Source organism: Hippocampus comes, unplaced genomic scaffold (assembly GCF_001891065.2).
Source record: "Hippocampus comes isolate QL1 unplaced genomic scaffold, H_comes_QL1_v1.1 scaffold295, whole genome shotgun sequence".
Lineage (NCBI taxonomy): Eukaryota > Metazoa > Chordata > Actinopteri > Syngnathiformes > Syngnathidae > Hippocampus > Hippocampus comes.
In genome coordinates this window covers 632,097-648,183 of record NW_017804848.1, presented here as the reverse complement: position 1 = coordinate 648,183, position 16,087 = coordinate 632,097, and the positions used below count along the sequence as shown (strand labels likewise).

Here is a 16,087-nt window from a genome sequence, read left to right as displayed (position 1 = left end):
CCCCCCAAGCATTTGCAGCATTGATTCTTTTCCGCGCTTCCTGTTTTGGGCCATCAGGAGCCGCTGCCGGCCGGCTGGGTGGAGGAGCTTCCTTTGGACTACCACGTATATGTGGGTAAAGACGCCGACCCTGAGGATCTGCGACAGATCCACCTGTACAGGGTCTTATGACCTGGACTGTTTTCTCAAGTGTGTGCTTGTCAAGTAAATCCGGAAAAAAAATAATACCAATGTTGATCGTGACGCCTGCTAAAATCATGAAAATGTTGAGGTTTGTTACTTGACTCGAATCTTGATCACGGACCACTGAAATGACGCGCAGCATCCGAGGACCTGCTGAGGAGAGAGTGAGGACGTGGCTCCAGACAGCGGTGCCTTGAGATAAGACTTGAACATGAGCCATGTGACTCTGCTGGTATCCTCAAAACGGACTGAAATGAATGCAAATGCCATTCAATCATTCCAGGCCTCATCCAAAACAACCACATTTTTGCTACTCTGTTTTGACGTTGGGCGGCCCGGTGGGCCAGTGGTAAGCACGTCGACCTCACAGTGCAGAGGTACCGGGTTCAATTCCAGCTCCGGCCTCCCTGTGTTGAGTTTGCATGTTCTCCTGCGTGGATTTTCTCCGGGTACTCCGGTTTCCTCTCACATTCCAAAAACATGCACGGCAGGCTGGTTGAACACTCCTAATTGTCCCTAGGTGTGAGTGTGAGCGTGGATGATGAGCTGGGATAGGCTCCATCACCCCCTGCGACCTGAGTGAGGATAAGCGGATTGGAAAATGGATGGATGGATGTTTTGACTTTGGTCATAATTGTTGTACTTGGTGGTTTATTTATTTTTTTTGCACTTGTGTATATTTGAGAACCAGTAAACCAGATTTATATCTTACATAGTCTAAAAAATATGGCTTAATGCGCACACACTTATCTAGGCTGTTTTGATCTATTCAACTCAGCTGTATTTCTCGAGCACTTGAAAACAACCGCCGCTGTATACAAAGTGCTGTACGTGGAACAAAAATAAGTCCTACAAGAAATGATCATACTAATTAATAACAAAGACATTAAAAAGCACAAACTAAAATCAAGTCTCATGCTGAGACAAAAGCCGAAGAATCAAAATGAGTTTTAAGACGAGTTTTAAAGCTGATATCTAAATGTCATATGAACCATTACTTCATTTTTTTGCGCAACGCGCGTCTCTTTTCGCCGTTTTGACGTCATAACCCGGCTTCTTCACCGTGGTTGGCCGTCAGGAAGCGGCGCGGTTGCGCGAGCAACCATTGGCTGGTGGCAGCACGCCCAGCCAATCGCGGTTCGGCTCCGCCTATTAATTCACTCCGTGTGGCGGGTTCAGGAGACGCCTATCACCTCGGAGACCGGGACACTTTTGAAATAAACGATGTTTATTCATCGATAGTCGATCTATCCGTCCATGAATCGGTATACTGAAGTCATTTCGGTGCGTGTGAACAGTGACAGTTACGCAAAGTATTCGGTTTAATGGCAGTCGAACAAAGGTGGACGTTTTAAAGTCGACGAGGTTTCAAATACAGTTCAAGAGGCGCACTCGCCTGTGCACTGATGGTCGCGTACCGGTGGTAAAATGTCTTCCGTAGATGTGATCTAAAGCGTGACAATTCGTGCCGTCAGTAGCGTTGCTGCTTTCATTCAAAGAGACGTTTGGGCGTCACCTAACGGGCCACTCGACCCAGCCTAGCATTACGACACAGACATTTCCGAGCTTTGCTCCGGTACGTAAAGTGGATAAAAACTTGGTCAACAAGCCGCCAGTCAGCCCGCTCGACCCGGGACAGTTGGTTGCTACGCGTCGCGGATTAGTTGGCGTCGCAACAAAGGCGCACTCACACACAAGACACTTTCGGCGAAGAGGTGCGACATAACCCAACCTTCGCTGCTACACCGAGCCCGAACAGGTGAGTCCAGTGCCGGGGAGCTCAATTGGTTCACTCTCAAACAAGAGCGAAGCCTCACAAGGCTCATCTCCACGCGGCCGCCTACTTAGCGTGTCTCAACAAAAGAGCCGCTGAGATGCTCTCAGCAGGCCGGGCGCATTAGACCACACCGGAGCCTGTGCCTCGAGTTTCGGCCGTGCTGATCGCCTCTCTCTCTCCTTTTTTTTTTGTTCGTTCTAGAGCGGCCGCCCGAGATGCCGCTCCTTCACAGGAAAGTCTTCGTCCGCCAGGAGCCTCCGGTCGACCTGCGCCCCGATGAGGAGGTCTTCCTTTGCCGCATCACGAATGAAATATTTCGCAGTTACGAGTGAGTCTCACCTGGCCGGCCGGCCGGCCGCCATCATCATTCAGCGCCACCAACATCACCTGAGCCCGGTGGCGTGACGTCACTGCATGTTGGTCCCACTCACTAGCTCGCGATAAACTGATATAAAAGTACTTTAATCACAACGATGCAAGAGTTTATATGATTTCTATGTGTTTACGTTTACCCAGAAACACTTTATTTATGGCAGGTGTATTGTTAGCCGAGTTAGCTGAGCTCTTAGCTGTCACTTGTTAGCTACTTTTAGCCGCTAAGCTGCTAACAGGCCAAGCCCGGTCGAGACGTTCCCTTCTTAAAGGGGAAGAAGACAGACTTCATTGTAACTTTATTGGTTGACTGAGTGAGTGAGTGAACGAGTAAACACTCGTGTTCTTCATTTGATGGCAAACAAAACAAAAAACCCTGAAGCTACATGCTCTAATATGGAGTTTTATGTTTGACTACCAAACTGGCTGAGTACCAAATCGGTCAACCCAAGATGGACAGATGACTAAAATTACCCGATTGCCAAGAGCGACCACCCGACTGCTAACCTGAGTGGCCCAGTGACAACCAAGGCAGCTTTCTAAAAGATGACTTGGTTGACGAAAGTCACCATGCGATAACTAAAAGCAAGCAAGCGACTGACGACTAAAAGGGACTGACGGGCAGACTAACAAGATGTTGGTGACAGGAATGTCAGTGCTGCACTGTTGCAACCCTCGCACGACTAAAATGTCATGCCTCTTCCCTGGCCATTAAAAAAGAAAACTTGGACAGTCGACGAAGAGCTGAATGGCTCCTAAAAGGGCGGTTACGTTGCAACCAACGACACGGCCCCCCCAAAATGATCACGGAGAAGCAACCATTCACAGTGGAACAAGGCTGCTTTGGTGTGGAACCGGGATACGAGAAGGAGCTTAAGACCGACCGACCGACGACGACTTTGGTGACGCGTAGCCTTGGGTACGGCCCCTTCCACTTGAGTGATGCGCTCACATGATGTTCTTCCTTCATATTAGTTTGTCCCCCTGTTGTTTGTCATTTTGGCAACTTGGTAGTCGCTGGGAGTTGTCATGTGACCAAATCAATGATGGAATGAATCACACCCGTGAAAATAATCAATCCTGTGTATGCGGCTGATGTCACGTTGAACCCCGCGCAAATATCGATTGTGTCCACATGAAAGTGTCTCCCTCCTAAAATGCGTGCGTGTACTGCTACCTGGACATAACTGCCCCGTTTTTGTTTCGTAAACTCGTTGATTGTCTTTGGGTCCGCCTTTGAAAGATGTTGAATGAATCTATCATCTTGCCCTCAGTGAATTTTTCGAGAGGACCATCCTTTGCAACAGCCTGGTGTGGAGCTGCTCCCTGACGGGCCGAGCGGGCCTCACCTATCTGGAGGCGGTCGAGAGCGAACGGCGGGCCAAGCAGAGCCTCCGGAGCTTTCCGTCCGCCCTGGTGCGGCCGCTGCTGCACCTGGCGGCGCTCGGCCTCCGCGGCCGCCTGAGCGAGCTCTGCGAGGACATCTACGCCTTCGCCAAAGAGCGCTTCTTCCCTGGCGAGACGGTCGACGTCAGCGGACGCAATGGGGCAAGGTACAACAGTCGGTTCTTGACGTAGGGAGACCCAAGCCAACTGCGTAGACAACATTTTGCGCCCGATTCAGTCTCTCGGGTTCACGGCTGCCTGATTGAAAGGTGCATGTATGTTTGGTTGAATTGGAGCTGCAAAGATGGCTCAAATAATTCAATTAAAACAAATAAATAAGGGTTGGCGAAGACAGCCGTTCCTTTCATGTCATTTTAAGGATGTTGTCAGGTGCAATTTGTCTCCTGCAGAGCAGAACAGTTAGCCATGTTGCAGCTAACCGCTAACCTGAGCTCACCGTTGCCAAATCGACACTTTCCTATTTGTGGACCCTCCTATCACTCACCAGGGATAATGCGTAGAATTGTCAAACTATTTGCTTCACCTGTGCAACAAATGCTTGTGTGTGTGTGTGTGTGTTTTTAGGCACACGTGCGAGATCCTTCAGGTGCACTCGCCGCATTCCAGCACAAACGGAGCGCCGGCTTCCAATGGACAAAAGTCAGCTAACAGCAACATCATCGTCATCAGCGACAGCGATGATGATGAAGCCGCCGCCGCCTTTCGGAGTCCCGGCAGGTCAAAGTTTATCTTGCAAAGTCAAAGTCGTCCAACCTGTTCTCACCGCTGGCGTGTTTATAACTTGCGATAACCGTCGGCCAAGAATCACTCCCGTTATTTTTTTTCTTTTGGGGCCTGAGCGTTTCAATAATTCATCATAAATGCTCTTTAATATGCTTCGTTTCTCTTGAAACGGCAAATATTTTTCGATGTAGTCATCCAAAGTGATATGCCATGCAGAATGATGCTTTTATTTGTGCCTGTTTTTGTATTTAAACAATCCTACTTTATAAACTTAAAAAAAAAACTCCAGCGTTAAGTGTTGGGGGAAACAGTCAAATGTTCATGGTTTTTTTCCAAGTCTTAAGGGACCCCAATTTTTTTTTATGTTGGATGTGTGTGTGTGTGTGTGTGTGTGTGTGTGCGTAAAAAAAATATATTCGTGTTTGTGTGTGTTTGTGTGTGTGTGTGTGTGTGTGTTTGTGTGTGTGTGTGTGTGTGTGTGTGTGTGTGTGTGTGCGTAAAAAAAATATATTCAACCTCAAAATAGCCATTTTGGTCAAGCCCTTATTTTTATGTTGCATGACTAGTTTCAAAGAGGAGTCGAGGGGGAAAAAAACAAACTGGCTTACTTTAGTCGGCCATCTCAAAAGGTTTTGCAGACCAAACTCGAGGGCAGTGATTGTGTCACTTGTGGATGTGTATGTCACATGACTGTGTGTGTGTGTGTAAACAGAAAGAGGAAGAAGCCTCTGAGCCCGTCGGCGTTCAAGTACGAGGTGAGGATCATGACAGAGGAGCACAGCGAGCCGTTCGTCGTCCGAGCCAATCAGATCAGGTGACGCACACCCCACGTGCCGCTATTTGGATCAAAGGTGCGGAGCGGGCGGGACCGTGACGCAGTGCCTATGTCGTGTTCAGTCGCAGGAAAAACGTGATGTCCCGCGAGCGCCTGAAGCTGCTGCTCAAGCAGCACTGCGAGCCCGCCGACGGGATCATTCGGCTCAAGGTGCCGAGCTCGCCGCCGCGTCGCCCGCAAGGCTTCGCTTCCTCTGACCCGACTCCCTCTGCGTCCGGCAGGCATCCAGCGTGGTGAAGTACCGGCTGGCTGAGCAGAACTTCTCCCACTTCTTCCCGGATGAACCGCCCCAGTTCCCCTGCAGTGTTAAGCTGGAGGGGCGGAGCTCCCCGATGCAGGTGAGATGAAGCTTCGGTCCGACGCGAGGCAGACCGATTGCTAAGATGAAGAGACGGACACTGGCTTTTGCTCTTTGGTCCGGAGGACGCGACCTGCACGGTTTCCGCAAACGATTAGAAATAGGGGCTCGTCAGACCACAGAACACTTTTCCGCTTGGCCTCGGTCCATCGTCGATGAGCCGCGGCCCAGGGAAGCAGGTGGTGTTTCTGCCTGTTTTCTCAAAACAAAGTTGATCAGCTTGAACGTGAAATGTCTTTTTAACACGACGTCCCAACGACATTGGAATTACTGTATTTTTCGGATGATACGTCGCTCCGGATTATAAATCGCACCAGCCAAAAAATGCCTAATTAAGAAGGAAAAAAACATATAAGTCACACTGGAGTATAAGTCACATTTTTGGGGGACATTTATTGTTAATATATGTTAAGAATTTCACACATAAATCGCTCCAGAGTATAAATCGCACCCACGGCCAAACTGAAAAAAATGTGACTTATAGTCCGGAAAATATGGTAGGTTTGTCCTTCTCTGAGTTCATCTTGAAACTGAATTAAATGTAATTCATGTTAAAAAAAAAAAAAAAGTAGGGGGGGGGGCGTCCACATCTTTTCACTTGACCGTATGAAACATCAGGCGAGCTTGTGGTTGCTGAAGGCGGCGGCGGCGGAGGAGAATCTGAAGTTGCTGCAGCAGAAGGAGGAAATGATGGCCAAGGCGAGGCTGAAGAGGGACAAGGAGGAGGCGCAAGGGGGCAGGGGCAAAGTGAAGGAGGACCAGAGGCAGCGCTTCGAGGAGGAGAAGCAGAAGAGGAGAGAGGAGAAGGAGCGCAGGAAGCAGGAGAAGGAACTGGTGAGTCTTCTCCAGCTGGCCTGGCCTGGGAGAGTCACATTGGACGACTTTTTTTTTTTTTTTTGACAGATAGACGGAAGCCTATCTGCCATTTGAGTTTTACGTCTCCAACGGGGAATTTTTAACCATCTGTGTCAAAAAATGGGTCTTCAATTCAAACAAGAATATCTTGGCCAGCTGACTTTGAATTCAATGTCTTGCAGTGTTTTTCTTTATAAATATGATCTCTAGTACGGATTTTTTTTTGAAACCACATAAAAAAATCATCACGTTCAATTCAGATACGCGTTCTACAAATTACTGCAAGTAATCCCCGTGTCTTCGCTTCGGCTTTGCAGGAGCGCGAAAAGCTGAAGGAGGAGAAAAAGAAATACGCAGAGAGGCTGAAACTGTGGAACAAACCCAGAGAAGACATGGAGTGCGAAGACCTGAAGGTCGGTGACGGACGGCACCGGCACCGGCGCGGTCCGCCCCCGACCGCCGGACGCTCGAGCTTGTCGTTTTTCCTCCCCGCAGGATTTGCCCGCTCCCACGCCCGTCAGGACTCGCTTGCCGGCCGAGCTCTTCGGAGAAGCCATGATGGTTCTGGAGTTCCTGCGGGCCTTCGGCGAGGACTTTGGACTGAAGGACGAATTCCCGGAGGGAGTTTCTCTCGGTAAGAAACGCGGCCTCTGAAGCGTTGGCGGCGGTTCTTGTCCGCCGAGCCGTCGCGTCGAGTTGTGTTTTGGACGCTCGCCTACTCGGCTCTCCCTTTGGCTCCGTTTGCAGAGGTCCTAGAGGAGGCCCTGGTGGGTTCCGATCCGGAAGGTCCCCTCTGCGAGCTGCTCTTCTTTTTCATCACGGCCATCTTTCAGGCTCTGGATGAGGAACGAGAGGAGGTGGCCAAAGATGCGCACGAAGGTGAGAACACACACGGGAGGTCGCTACGTGACGGGAGGTCGATTTCCGCCTCACGCCGAGTCTTTTTGCGTCTGACCACGCTCCTCTTATTCCAGTCGTGTTTTGCCGAATGCCAAAAGCCAAACGGCACATTCGCGAAAAGATGAAAATGACGGATCACGTCCAAATGTAACCGTTGTCGTGAGTTTGCAGATCCGTCCGAAGCTCAGGACGACGATTGCGAGCGGGCCGACTCGGCCGCCGACGCCGCCCTGACCTCGGCCGCCGCCTGGTCTCAGCTCCATCTGGGCTGCAGCCTCCAGGAAGTGGACCTGGACAGCTGCACGCTGTCGGAAATCCTGCGCCTGCACATCCTGGCCTCCGGCGCCGACTGTCACCAGGGCAACCCCAAGTTCCGCCACCAGAGGCAGGGCGGCTTCACGGCCACGGACGACCCGTGCGTGGAGCTCTGCTCGGCCCGCCCGGCGCTGATGAGGAAGCTGGCGTGCACGGCGGTCTACGACCTGACGCCAGGTGAGCCGGCCGCCGGTCGCCCGATTTGGAAAAGGCCTCGTGGCGCTCGGACCCCAACCCGACCCGCGTTTGTGGATGTCGTCCAGCCGAGAAGCTGAGCATCCTGCAGGCGCTGACGGGCAAGCTGCTGACGTTGGCGTCGAGCAGAGATCTGATCGAGGACTGCGTGGAGGAGCAACGCGCCGCCAGGCAGGAGCTGAGGGAGCTGCGGGCCGAGCAGCACCGCCGCGAGCGAGAGGAGGCGGCGCACAGGTAGGCGCGCCCGCTCCACTCGGCTAATATTTAAGACAGCCGGCGCGACGGCTGTTCGTTCCCTCCCTCAGGGTGCGCCTTCGCAAGGAGGAGCGCCTGCGCGAGCAAGAGCAGCGCCTCAAGCTGAAAGAGCGGCAATTCAAGGACCACGAGACCAATCCTTCGCTCCCCTCAAAGACCACCAAAGGTTGGGCCGGCCGTAAAAACGTTGTCCTTGACTGGCGTTTGGCTTGGACCTTACGAATGCACAAAGCAAGCTAGCGCTACTCCGCGGTTAGCGTAAGAAAAGTTAATGACGCAAATGAACGGACGGCTTGACCGTGCGAAGGGAAGGTGACCTCGCCGCCGGCTCGTCTCTCCCCGCAGCCGAAGCCAAAGACTCGCCCGCGACCGGCGACCCCAAAGCCCCGGCGGGCGCCCCCACCGCGTTGACGGCGGAGGAACTGGAGGGAGAGCAGGAGAAGGTGAGCCGCCCGCCGGGGCCTTTCCGGTTTATTTTCCAGCCAACGACCTCGACCGCATCAAACGATGGTCGCCAGCCCGCGTCCGACGCGAACAAAGCATGAATCGGAGCCGGCGGCGGCCATCGCGAAGAGGCGCCTGACACGTGTCTCTCGGCCCTCCCGGCGCAGGTCCGCGAGCTGCTGGAGCGCATTCAAAAGGCGGCGGCGTGCACCAGCCTGCATCCGCTGGGCCGGGACCGGCTGTACCGCCGCTACTGGCTCCTCCCCTCGGCGGCGGCGCTCTTCGTGGAGGAGGACGGCTTTGGCCTGACCGAGGACATGTTGCGGCCTCGTCCCCGAGCCTGCCAGGCCGACGAAGCGGACGACGACCGTCACGTCCGGGGGGAGCCCGCTGAGGGAAGGTGGGTCGCAAGGCGCTCGCAAAGTTTTTGCTGACTTTTGCCCAAACGACGCCGATCTGTTGACGCTTTTGCATGTTTTGCGGCGTGGCGCTCCAGCGACCCGCGTCGCACTTGTTGGCTGTGCGCTCAAATTCGCATGAGCTGGCGCAAACTTGGCTGAGCGCATGTGGATGTTTCTCCGTTGTTATTCTCAGCGCTGAAGTTTACTGGTCACATTTCTGGGTCTGGGGGTGTGGGTGGGGGTAACTATATAATTGTAATAAATTTGCGCGGCCCTGTGAGTTGCGTTTGCCCAAAATTAGCATCTTCACGATGCTCTCGATAGATGAATGAATTGGGAAAAGGTGAATAAATGAAGGCTTTGCAGTCCTACTTGTATCGTGCGGTGCCGCTGTTGTTTGGTTGGGTCATTCCAGGACAACGCAGCTTTGTTTGGTTTTCTTGACGAGTGAAGATTTTTAGTGGCGGACTTCCCCGTTCTTGTCCCCGCAGCGCCGGCTCCAGCCCGGCCCCGCTGCATCGCCGCGGCCCGCCGGTCGACCGTCCCAACCAGTGGTTCTTCTACAGCTCGGTGGAGGAGCTGGACCAGCTGATGGAGGCGCTGAACCCGCGAGGCTATCGCGAGAGCGGCCTGAAGGAGGCGCTGCTGCAGGATCGCGAGCGTCTGCTGGAGGCTCTGCGGGCCTGCCGGCGCAGCAAGTACACCGGCACCGGTACGAAACGCTCACGCCGTTTTGCGGCTCCGCCCGTTTGGTGTCGTTCGCCGGCCCCCTCCCCCCCCGGCCACGAAAGCGCGCTTTGTCTGCTCGCGCGGCGCGCCCCTCACCCACGCCGCCTTTTTGTCCAGATGATCCCGAGTCATCCCGATCCGTTCCCAAATGCGCCGCGGCGGCCGAGACCCTCATGGAGGGCAGACTGAGAGACCTCCTGCTGGACATCGAGGACCGCATCCACCAGGGCACTCTCGGAACGTTGAAGGTAAGGCCGCGGGTCGCCCCTGCCGCGTCGTCGCGCCCGCCAACTGGGTCCGAATCTTTTTCCAGGCGATGGACAGGCACGAGTGGCGGGCGGCGTTGGAGGCGGGCCGCTACTGGCTGCTGAGTCCCGAGGGAAGCCAAGCGACGGGGCCGGACTCGGCTCGCCTGAAGGCCGGAGACGGGCGTGGCGACGGGTAGGAAGACAAAGGCTCAAAACGCAGATGGCGATGACGATGTGGAAACGGACTGCTGCGAAGACCGAGATGGGCATGAGGACGCAAATATTTCCCCTCACGAGCTGTGTGTGTTTTCGTGCAGGCTGTCGGCGAGCAAGACGTTGGCAGTGAGAGGTCTGGCTCAGGCGCTGGGCCACGTCGAGCGCGGCATCGAGAGACGCTTCCTCAAAGCTCCACTGGGTATGTCTGAAGGGCCGCCCTGACCCGACATTCCGTTGCGACCGGCATGGAAGCGTTCGGCGGCATCGAGAGAGACTGCTATCGAAGCGTGGATGGCTTAAAAAAAAAAGGGGGGGGGGCAGACAGACTCGTCGATGATGGGAAACGGACCGCCGCGGTGGCGTCCAAGCCGGCGTGTCTGAATGACGACAGACGGACGGACGGGTGTGACGCGAGACTGAAGACGTCCATCTCGGAGTCGAGCATCCCCCGTTGCTGGCGAGCATCCGGACGTCGGTCGGGTTGTGGCTTCCTCAAGTCTCCGGGGGGGTGGCCGAGCCTTGATTGGGGAAACGTTTTGCCTGTCGCGCACGAGACCGGCACGAGTGCGCTAAGCTAACATGTGGCGAACGCCTGCGCAGGTGGCGACGAGTGCAAAAAAGAGCAAAAGAGCAAAAAAGGCAAGAAGAAGGACGAGGACCAGGCCAGCGACGGTAGGAGGCTCGTCCCGTCCCCCCCCCCCCCCCCCCCCCCCCCCCGCCCCCACACCCTTTTTTTTTTTCATTTTCTTTTGCTTTTGGTCTGTGTCGCTTCTTTCAGGGGGGTTTTTTTGGTCTTTTTTTTTTTCTCTCTCTCTTGCTGTCTTTTGCTTTTTCTCATTTTTCTTTCTTTTTCTCAGACGGCAGTGACGGCAGTCGTGCGGTGAAGTCCGTGTTGGAGCGCTGGAGAGAGTCTCTCCTGTCGTCTTCCAGTCTGTCTCAGGTCATCGGTGCCGCCTTTGTAATTTTTTCATTTTGAATTCAAAACATTTTTCAATCTCAACCTCCCCTGTTGCGTTTCCCCCGCGTAGGTGTTTGTTCACTTGGCCATCCTGGACAGAAGCGTTCTGTGGTCTCGCTCGGTCCTGAACGCCCGCTGCCGCGTGTGCCGCCGCAAAGGCGACGCCGACAACATGCTGCTGTGCGACGCCTGCGACCGCGGCCACCACACGCACTGCCTGCGGCCGCGCCTCAAGGTGGCGCGGCGCCCGCCCGTAGACGGCGGTCCCTGGGCTCTTGGCCGCGCGCTGACCGTGTTTCTTCCCCCCCCCTCCCAGGGCGTTCCGGAGGGCCAATGGTTCTGTCCCGACTGCCGGCCCAAAAAGAGATCCGGCCGCCTTCCTTCTCGCCGGCGGTCTTCCCTACGGGAGGACAAAGATGAGGAAGAGGAAGAAGAGGCCGAGGACGGGTCGCAGGACGAGGAGGAGTCCGCAGAGGACGAGCCCGCCGAGGTTGTTGGGAGGTGAGGCCGCCGCCGCCGCCGTCGCTTGCGCTTTTTGCCAGCATTTTGACCAACTTTCAAGACCCACAGAATATTCTGTTCTTTTTGTTAACAGCGCATCCAGCGAACAACGATACATTAGAGGCTGTCTTTTTCCAGTTAGGTCGGTTTTATTAAATCTAGCCCCCCCCCCAAAAAAAAAAAGAAAACCAACTCTCGTGAAAGGAAAAATATGACTTTGATGCAAATATTTGTTGTTGCCAGTTGAGGCATTTGACGCACACAACATCAGTCAAGTTGTTGAGCGCCAGACCTTCCTTCCCAACTTATTTCCTGCCATCATGAGCTTAGTGGAAAAATATGACTTTGATGCAAATATTTGTTGTTGTCGTGTGTGTAAAATGCCTCAACTGGCACCAGTCAAGTTGTTGAGCGCCAGACCTTCCTTCCCGACTTATTTCCTGCCATCATGAGCTTAGCGTTCGTGATTAGCCGCTGACGATAGCTCGCAGTGTTACTTGCTTCTCGTATTTGTTGGGTGCTGATGGAAGACGCTCGTTTCTTCTTAGCCTAGCTTCTTATTAGCCCCCAACAATTATAAACGATGACTATTTTGATCACGGCTTAGCGATCTGCGTCCGATCGTTTGAATTTCTGCCTCTCAACGGCAAGCGTTCTGTCCGCCATGAAAGCAGAGGGAATATTCTCGCACCTTTGCAAGGATTGCTTTTACTTTTGAAAACATTTTCCGTTTTCGGGAACGGCCTCGTCATCCGCCGATACGGTCGGGCGGTTTCTTGAAATAATAAAAGGGATTGGGGGGAGGGGGGGGGGTTATCTGAGCCATCGGTTAATTGAAAACAAATGGACAGACTGATAGATTTTTTCTCGGGTAGAACCCTCGTGCCTCTCCTGCCATGACGAGCTGAGCTTATTATTAGCTGCTGACGCGACGCTGAAGGCAATTATTGGCTGAGCCTCTGTTGTCTGATGTCACTCAAGGGCTGCTATAATTAGCTTTTTATGACCCAAAGTGATTTGTGGAGCTTCCCGGGCAGAGATCTGCGTCTAAAAATGGAAGACTCACAACAACAACACCGCTTGGATGATATGAAACGATGATGTTCCGAGCTCGGCCACTTTTGTCGGCAGACGCGAAGACGTCATTTTTGCCTTCTCGTCTTAGCTGCTTTTGAAAACGGCACATTTTCACCCTCCAGTAGCAAGAAGGGTCCGGCAGCCCCCCCGAAAGGCAGGAGCGGTCAGGCCGCGGCCAAAAGTCAGCCTGCCGCCCCCAAGAGCGCCGCGACGTCCAACGGGAAAAGTACATCCAAGTAGGTGTCGTTCACTGGCGGGTGTCGCCGGGAGCCGTTGCTCACTGTTGCCGTACCTTTTTGGGGAAAATGTCACTCTCAGGTCATCGGGCAAGAAGGCCCCGCCTCTTCTGTCCAAGGCCACCGCGTCGGGCAGCAAGAACGACGACGGTGCCGCCGCGGGAACGTCGGCGGGTCGCAAGAGACCGTCCGCTGCAGGTACGCTGGCGTTGACGTCGCGGGGTTTTTTCCCGCCTCCAGCATCCCGATCGCTCGGCCGCGCTTTCGCAACTCCTGTACACGCGCCATCGATTGGTGTGAATGCAAGATGGCCGCCGCATCTGAGCTCACCCCTCCCTCCGGTGTAACAGCCAAGACGCGTTTGTGTTCGTTTCTGTCAAGACGACATCGTAAGCCGTAGCGGACGATTCTGACGAACGAGCAAAAGCATCTTCTGAAAATGTGCTTTCATTTGGGACATCAACGGTATAGACATTGGGCAGCAAAGCTGTGGAAAAATATCGCCTAGAGATAGTTTGTCCCCCCCCCCTGCCTCTGGTAGACGCGGCGCCAACCCAAAGCTGCAAGCCGGTCCTCCCGTCTCCGTCTAGCGCCGGCGCCTCGTCCTCGGGTAGCCGCCGCTCGTCCGGGAGGAACCAAGGCGTCCACGAGCTGTCGGCGTGCGAGCTCCTGATCGTGGAGCTGGTCCGCCACGACGACAGCTGGCCCTTCATGAAGCTGGTGACACGCACGCAGGTCAGCTCGGTTACCGAGCGAGCGAGCGCCAGCCTCGGCGTCGCCGTGCCACTTCCCGTCTCGCTCTTCTGCGCAGGTGCCCGACTACTACGACATCATCAGCAAACCTATGGCGCTCAGCACCATCAGAGAAAAAGTCAACAACTGCCAGTACCTCAACTCGGGTATCCCAAACTCACACACACTCACACACACATTTGCAGAAGACTGCAGCGCTCTCACGTGACTGGCAACTAGGGCCCGACTGATTTGATCTCTTTTCAAAATGCTGGTCAGCGATATCTGTCCAAACCATAAACGCTCGTCGAAATGATGGATGTCCTTGCACCGTTTGTCCACGAGATGGAGCTCTGACTCCATTCCATGCTACACAGCCAAGATCGATGAGAATCGCAGAACTTAGGAGCTCCTCCGTTGCTTCTCGTTCTCCTGTTCACAACTCGGCCAGTCGCTCGACTTGCGCTTCGTTGGCCGCCATTTTGTGAATGGCTCTCCAACTTGTTGGATGTGTTCACACGCAGGGGACTTCATCTCAGACGTGGAATTGATGTTCTCCAACTGCCTCCAGTACAACGCTCGCCACAGCAACGAGGCCAAGGCCGGCCTGCGCCTGCAGCAGTTCTTCCGCGCCCAGCTCAGCAAATTGGGCCTGTCGGAACACGCCGCCGCCGCCACTCCGCCCGCCAAGCGAGCTCGCCACTGAGCCGGGTCACCTTTTGCCCCCACCCAACCGCGACACTCTTGAGAGGTGACCCGTTGACTGCGTTTAATGGGACCACAGGGGGTCAGAGGTCGTTGTGAATTGACTGGTTTGTTTGCGGCCCGTCCCGCTCTCTCGGTTACAACCGCTGACCTCTGACCCGCCGCCGTTCAAGGTGTTGACTTGACCTGAGGTGCCTCACTTCACTTCAGAATCCTTTTGCACTGACACCAAAACACACGCTCGCGCGTCTTTTGTGTTTCTCAGGGACAACAACAACAAAAAAAGACGCGATCTTTCTGCCGGCTACCAAATGATTCCCATTTCTATTGCCCCTTTGTCAGAAATGCCACTAACGTTGCAGGACGTCAGTCGCCCGTGTCGTCGTTAAACTAGTCCACACACGTGGGGGGGAGGGGGGGGGGCTGGGTGACCCATGAACAAGTTTGTGTTTGGCTTGTTCAAAAACTTGATTTCTCTTCTTAAGTAGCGTCCTTAGCGTTGATGACAGGTGTCGAACTCTTGGCTCATTTCGGTGCGGACTGATGAAAGTGTGTTTTCGGGGTGCAGGTCAATGCCCCCAGACACACACACACACACCAACCACCTTATTTATTTCTGACTGATCGACGAGCCACCCCCATCGCCACTTTGTCCAGCCTCCTTGTTCTGCAAAAAAAAATAAAGTTTTTTTTTTTTTCTAAAATGACGTGCTGTTTTCTTCTCTTCACCAACCACACCTTCACGTACGGACGCCCATCGTTCATGTGGCTACATTTGGTGTGCCCCAAACGTGCTCTGGTCCCACAAAGTTGCCTCGCTGCCCAGCTTTCAAAGTCGTCTTTTTTTTTTTTCTTTGGATTTTGACTGGCATGAGACTTGATTTGGACTTTTTGTGCTTTCCACCGCCTTCAATTTTAATTCTTGTCTTTTATTGTGTGTTGTAACAATTTTTCATACGCAGCACTTTGTACACAGCGGTGGTTGTTTTCAAGTGCTCGAGAAATACACTTTTGAGTTGAGCAAAACGGGCCAAGATCCAGAGGTCAGCGAGAGGCAACTTGCACGTGATTGAACTCAACCTTTATTGTGCCATTGCACAGGTTTTAAGTTCAACAAATCGCACCGCACCCCAATAAAGAGTCGCAAAAAGAGGATACATCGGCCAATTTCATACTCTGCCATCCAATAGAAGATCGTTTATTTGCTCTTTCTCACGAGAAGTTGTTGACAGATGAACAAAGCTACATGATTTGGAATGAAATCATTTTCTCACCAATTCAGTGAAATGTGTTCATTTCCCCTTCGAGCTTTCACGGCACATTGGTTAACTGCAAGTATTTGATAACTCCAATGTTCACGGAAAAGGCATCGCAGAGTACCGGCGAAAGAACGCTCGAGAACTTGCTGACGCCCCCGCCCGCCCCATCTCTTCTTTCTTTCGGTCATCAAAGACTTGCCGGTGTTAGGAGCGCCTCGTCGGCCGCAAGTGCAGGAGAGTAGAAGAGTGATTTTTTTTATTTTTTTTTTGACCGTAATTGAGTTAATTTCCCAAATGAGTGGTTCCAACTGATTTGACGTGGCTGCGTCACTTCTGTCATTCTCTTCTCGGTTGGTGGGTGACTATCGTTGATCCGCCTCATTAACCAATCGTCGTTTGCTGAGCT

The 16,087-nt window shown here is 53.6% G+C and overlaps 2 protein-coding genes across 4 annotated transcripts in view; both read left to right on the top strand.

Moving 5' to 3' along the window:
• Positions 1 to 907, top strand: part of LOC109521210 (uncharacterized) — a 4,044-nt gene extending 3,137 nt beyond the window's left edge. For both annotated transcript variants that reach the window (XM_019878908.1, XM_019878917.1), the window contains 2 exons: positions 58 to 226; positions 773 to 907. In XM_019878908.1, the coding sequence (XP_019734467.1) occupies positions 58 to 171 (114 nt within the window). In that variant the 3' untranslated portion in view covers positions 172 to 226; positions 773 to 907. The remainder of the gene's footprint in view (positions 1 to 57; positions 227 to 772) is intronic.
• Positions 908 to 1,197: 290 nt separating this feature from the next.
• baz1a (bromodomain adjacent to zinc finger domain, 1A) lies at positions 1,198 to 14,951 on the top strand. 2 transcript variants are annotated; one of them, XM_019878888.1, is made up of 29 exons: positions 1,198 to 1,942; positions 2,162 to 2,288; positions 3,607 to 3,885; positions 4,304 to 4,456; positions 5,175 to 5,276; positions 5,360 to 5,447; positions 5,519 to 5,635; positions 6,274 to 6,489; positions 6,828 to 6,923; positions 7,006 to 7,144; positions 7,258 to 7,389; positions 7,582 to 7,902; positions 7,989 to 8,154; positions 8,226 to 8,341; positions 8,521 to 8,618; positions 8,787 to 9,019; positions 9,512 to 9,732; positions 9,867 to 9,997; positions 10,063 to 10,190; positions 10,315 to 10,412; positions 10,814 to 10,885; positions 11,071 to 11,153; positions 11,242 to 11,406; positions 11,488 to 11,672; positions 12,872 to 12,985; positions 13,068 to 13,183; positions 13,527 to 13,720; positions 13,797 to 13,884; positions 14,242 to 14,951. In XM_019878888.1, exons 2-29 carry the CDS (start codon positions 2,176 to 2,178, stop codon positions 14,421 to 14,423), a joined length of 4,146 nt encoding a protein of 1,381 aa, XP_019734447.1. In that variant the 5' UTR covers positions 1,198 to 1,942; positions 2,162 to 2,175; the 3' UTR covers positions 14,424 to 14,951. The 2 variants fall into 2 exon arrangements, with proteins under 2 accessions (XP_019734447.1, XP_019734455.1); XM_019878896.1 differs by lacking the exons at positions 1,198 to 1,942; positions 2,162 to 2,288; positions 3,607 to 3,885 and adding an exon at positions 3,886 to 3,987.
• Positions 14,952 to 16,087: the final 1,136 nt, after the last annotated feature.

What these genes read in the sequence shown, in the direction of transcription:
- baz1a (XM_019878888.1), top strand. Translation starts at nt 2,176, where the DNA reads ATGCCGCTCCTTCACAGGAAAGTCTTCGTCCGCCAGGAGCCTCCGGTC. An exon ending in GAAATATTTCGCAGTTACGA is followed by an intron (nt 2,289 to 3,606) that starts GTGAGTCTCACC and finishes TCTTGCCCTCAG; the next exon opens with TGAATTTTTCGAGAGGACCA. An exon ending in GTCCGAGCCAATCAGATCAG is followed by an intron (nt 5,277 to 5,359) that starts GTGACGCACACC and finishes TGTCGTGTTCAG; the next exon opens with TCGCAGGAAAAACGTGATGT.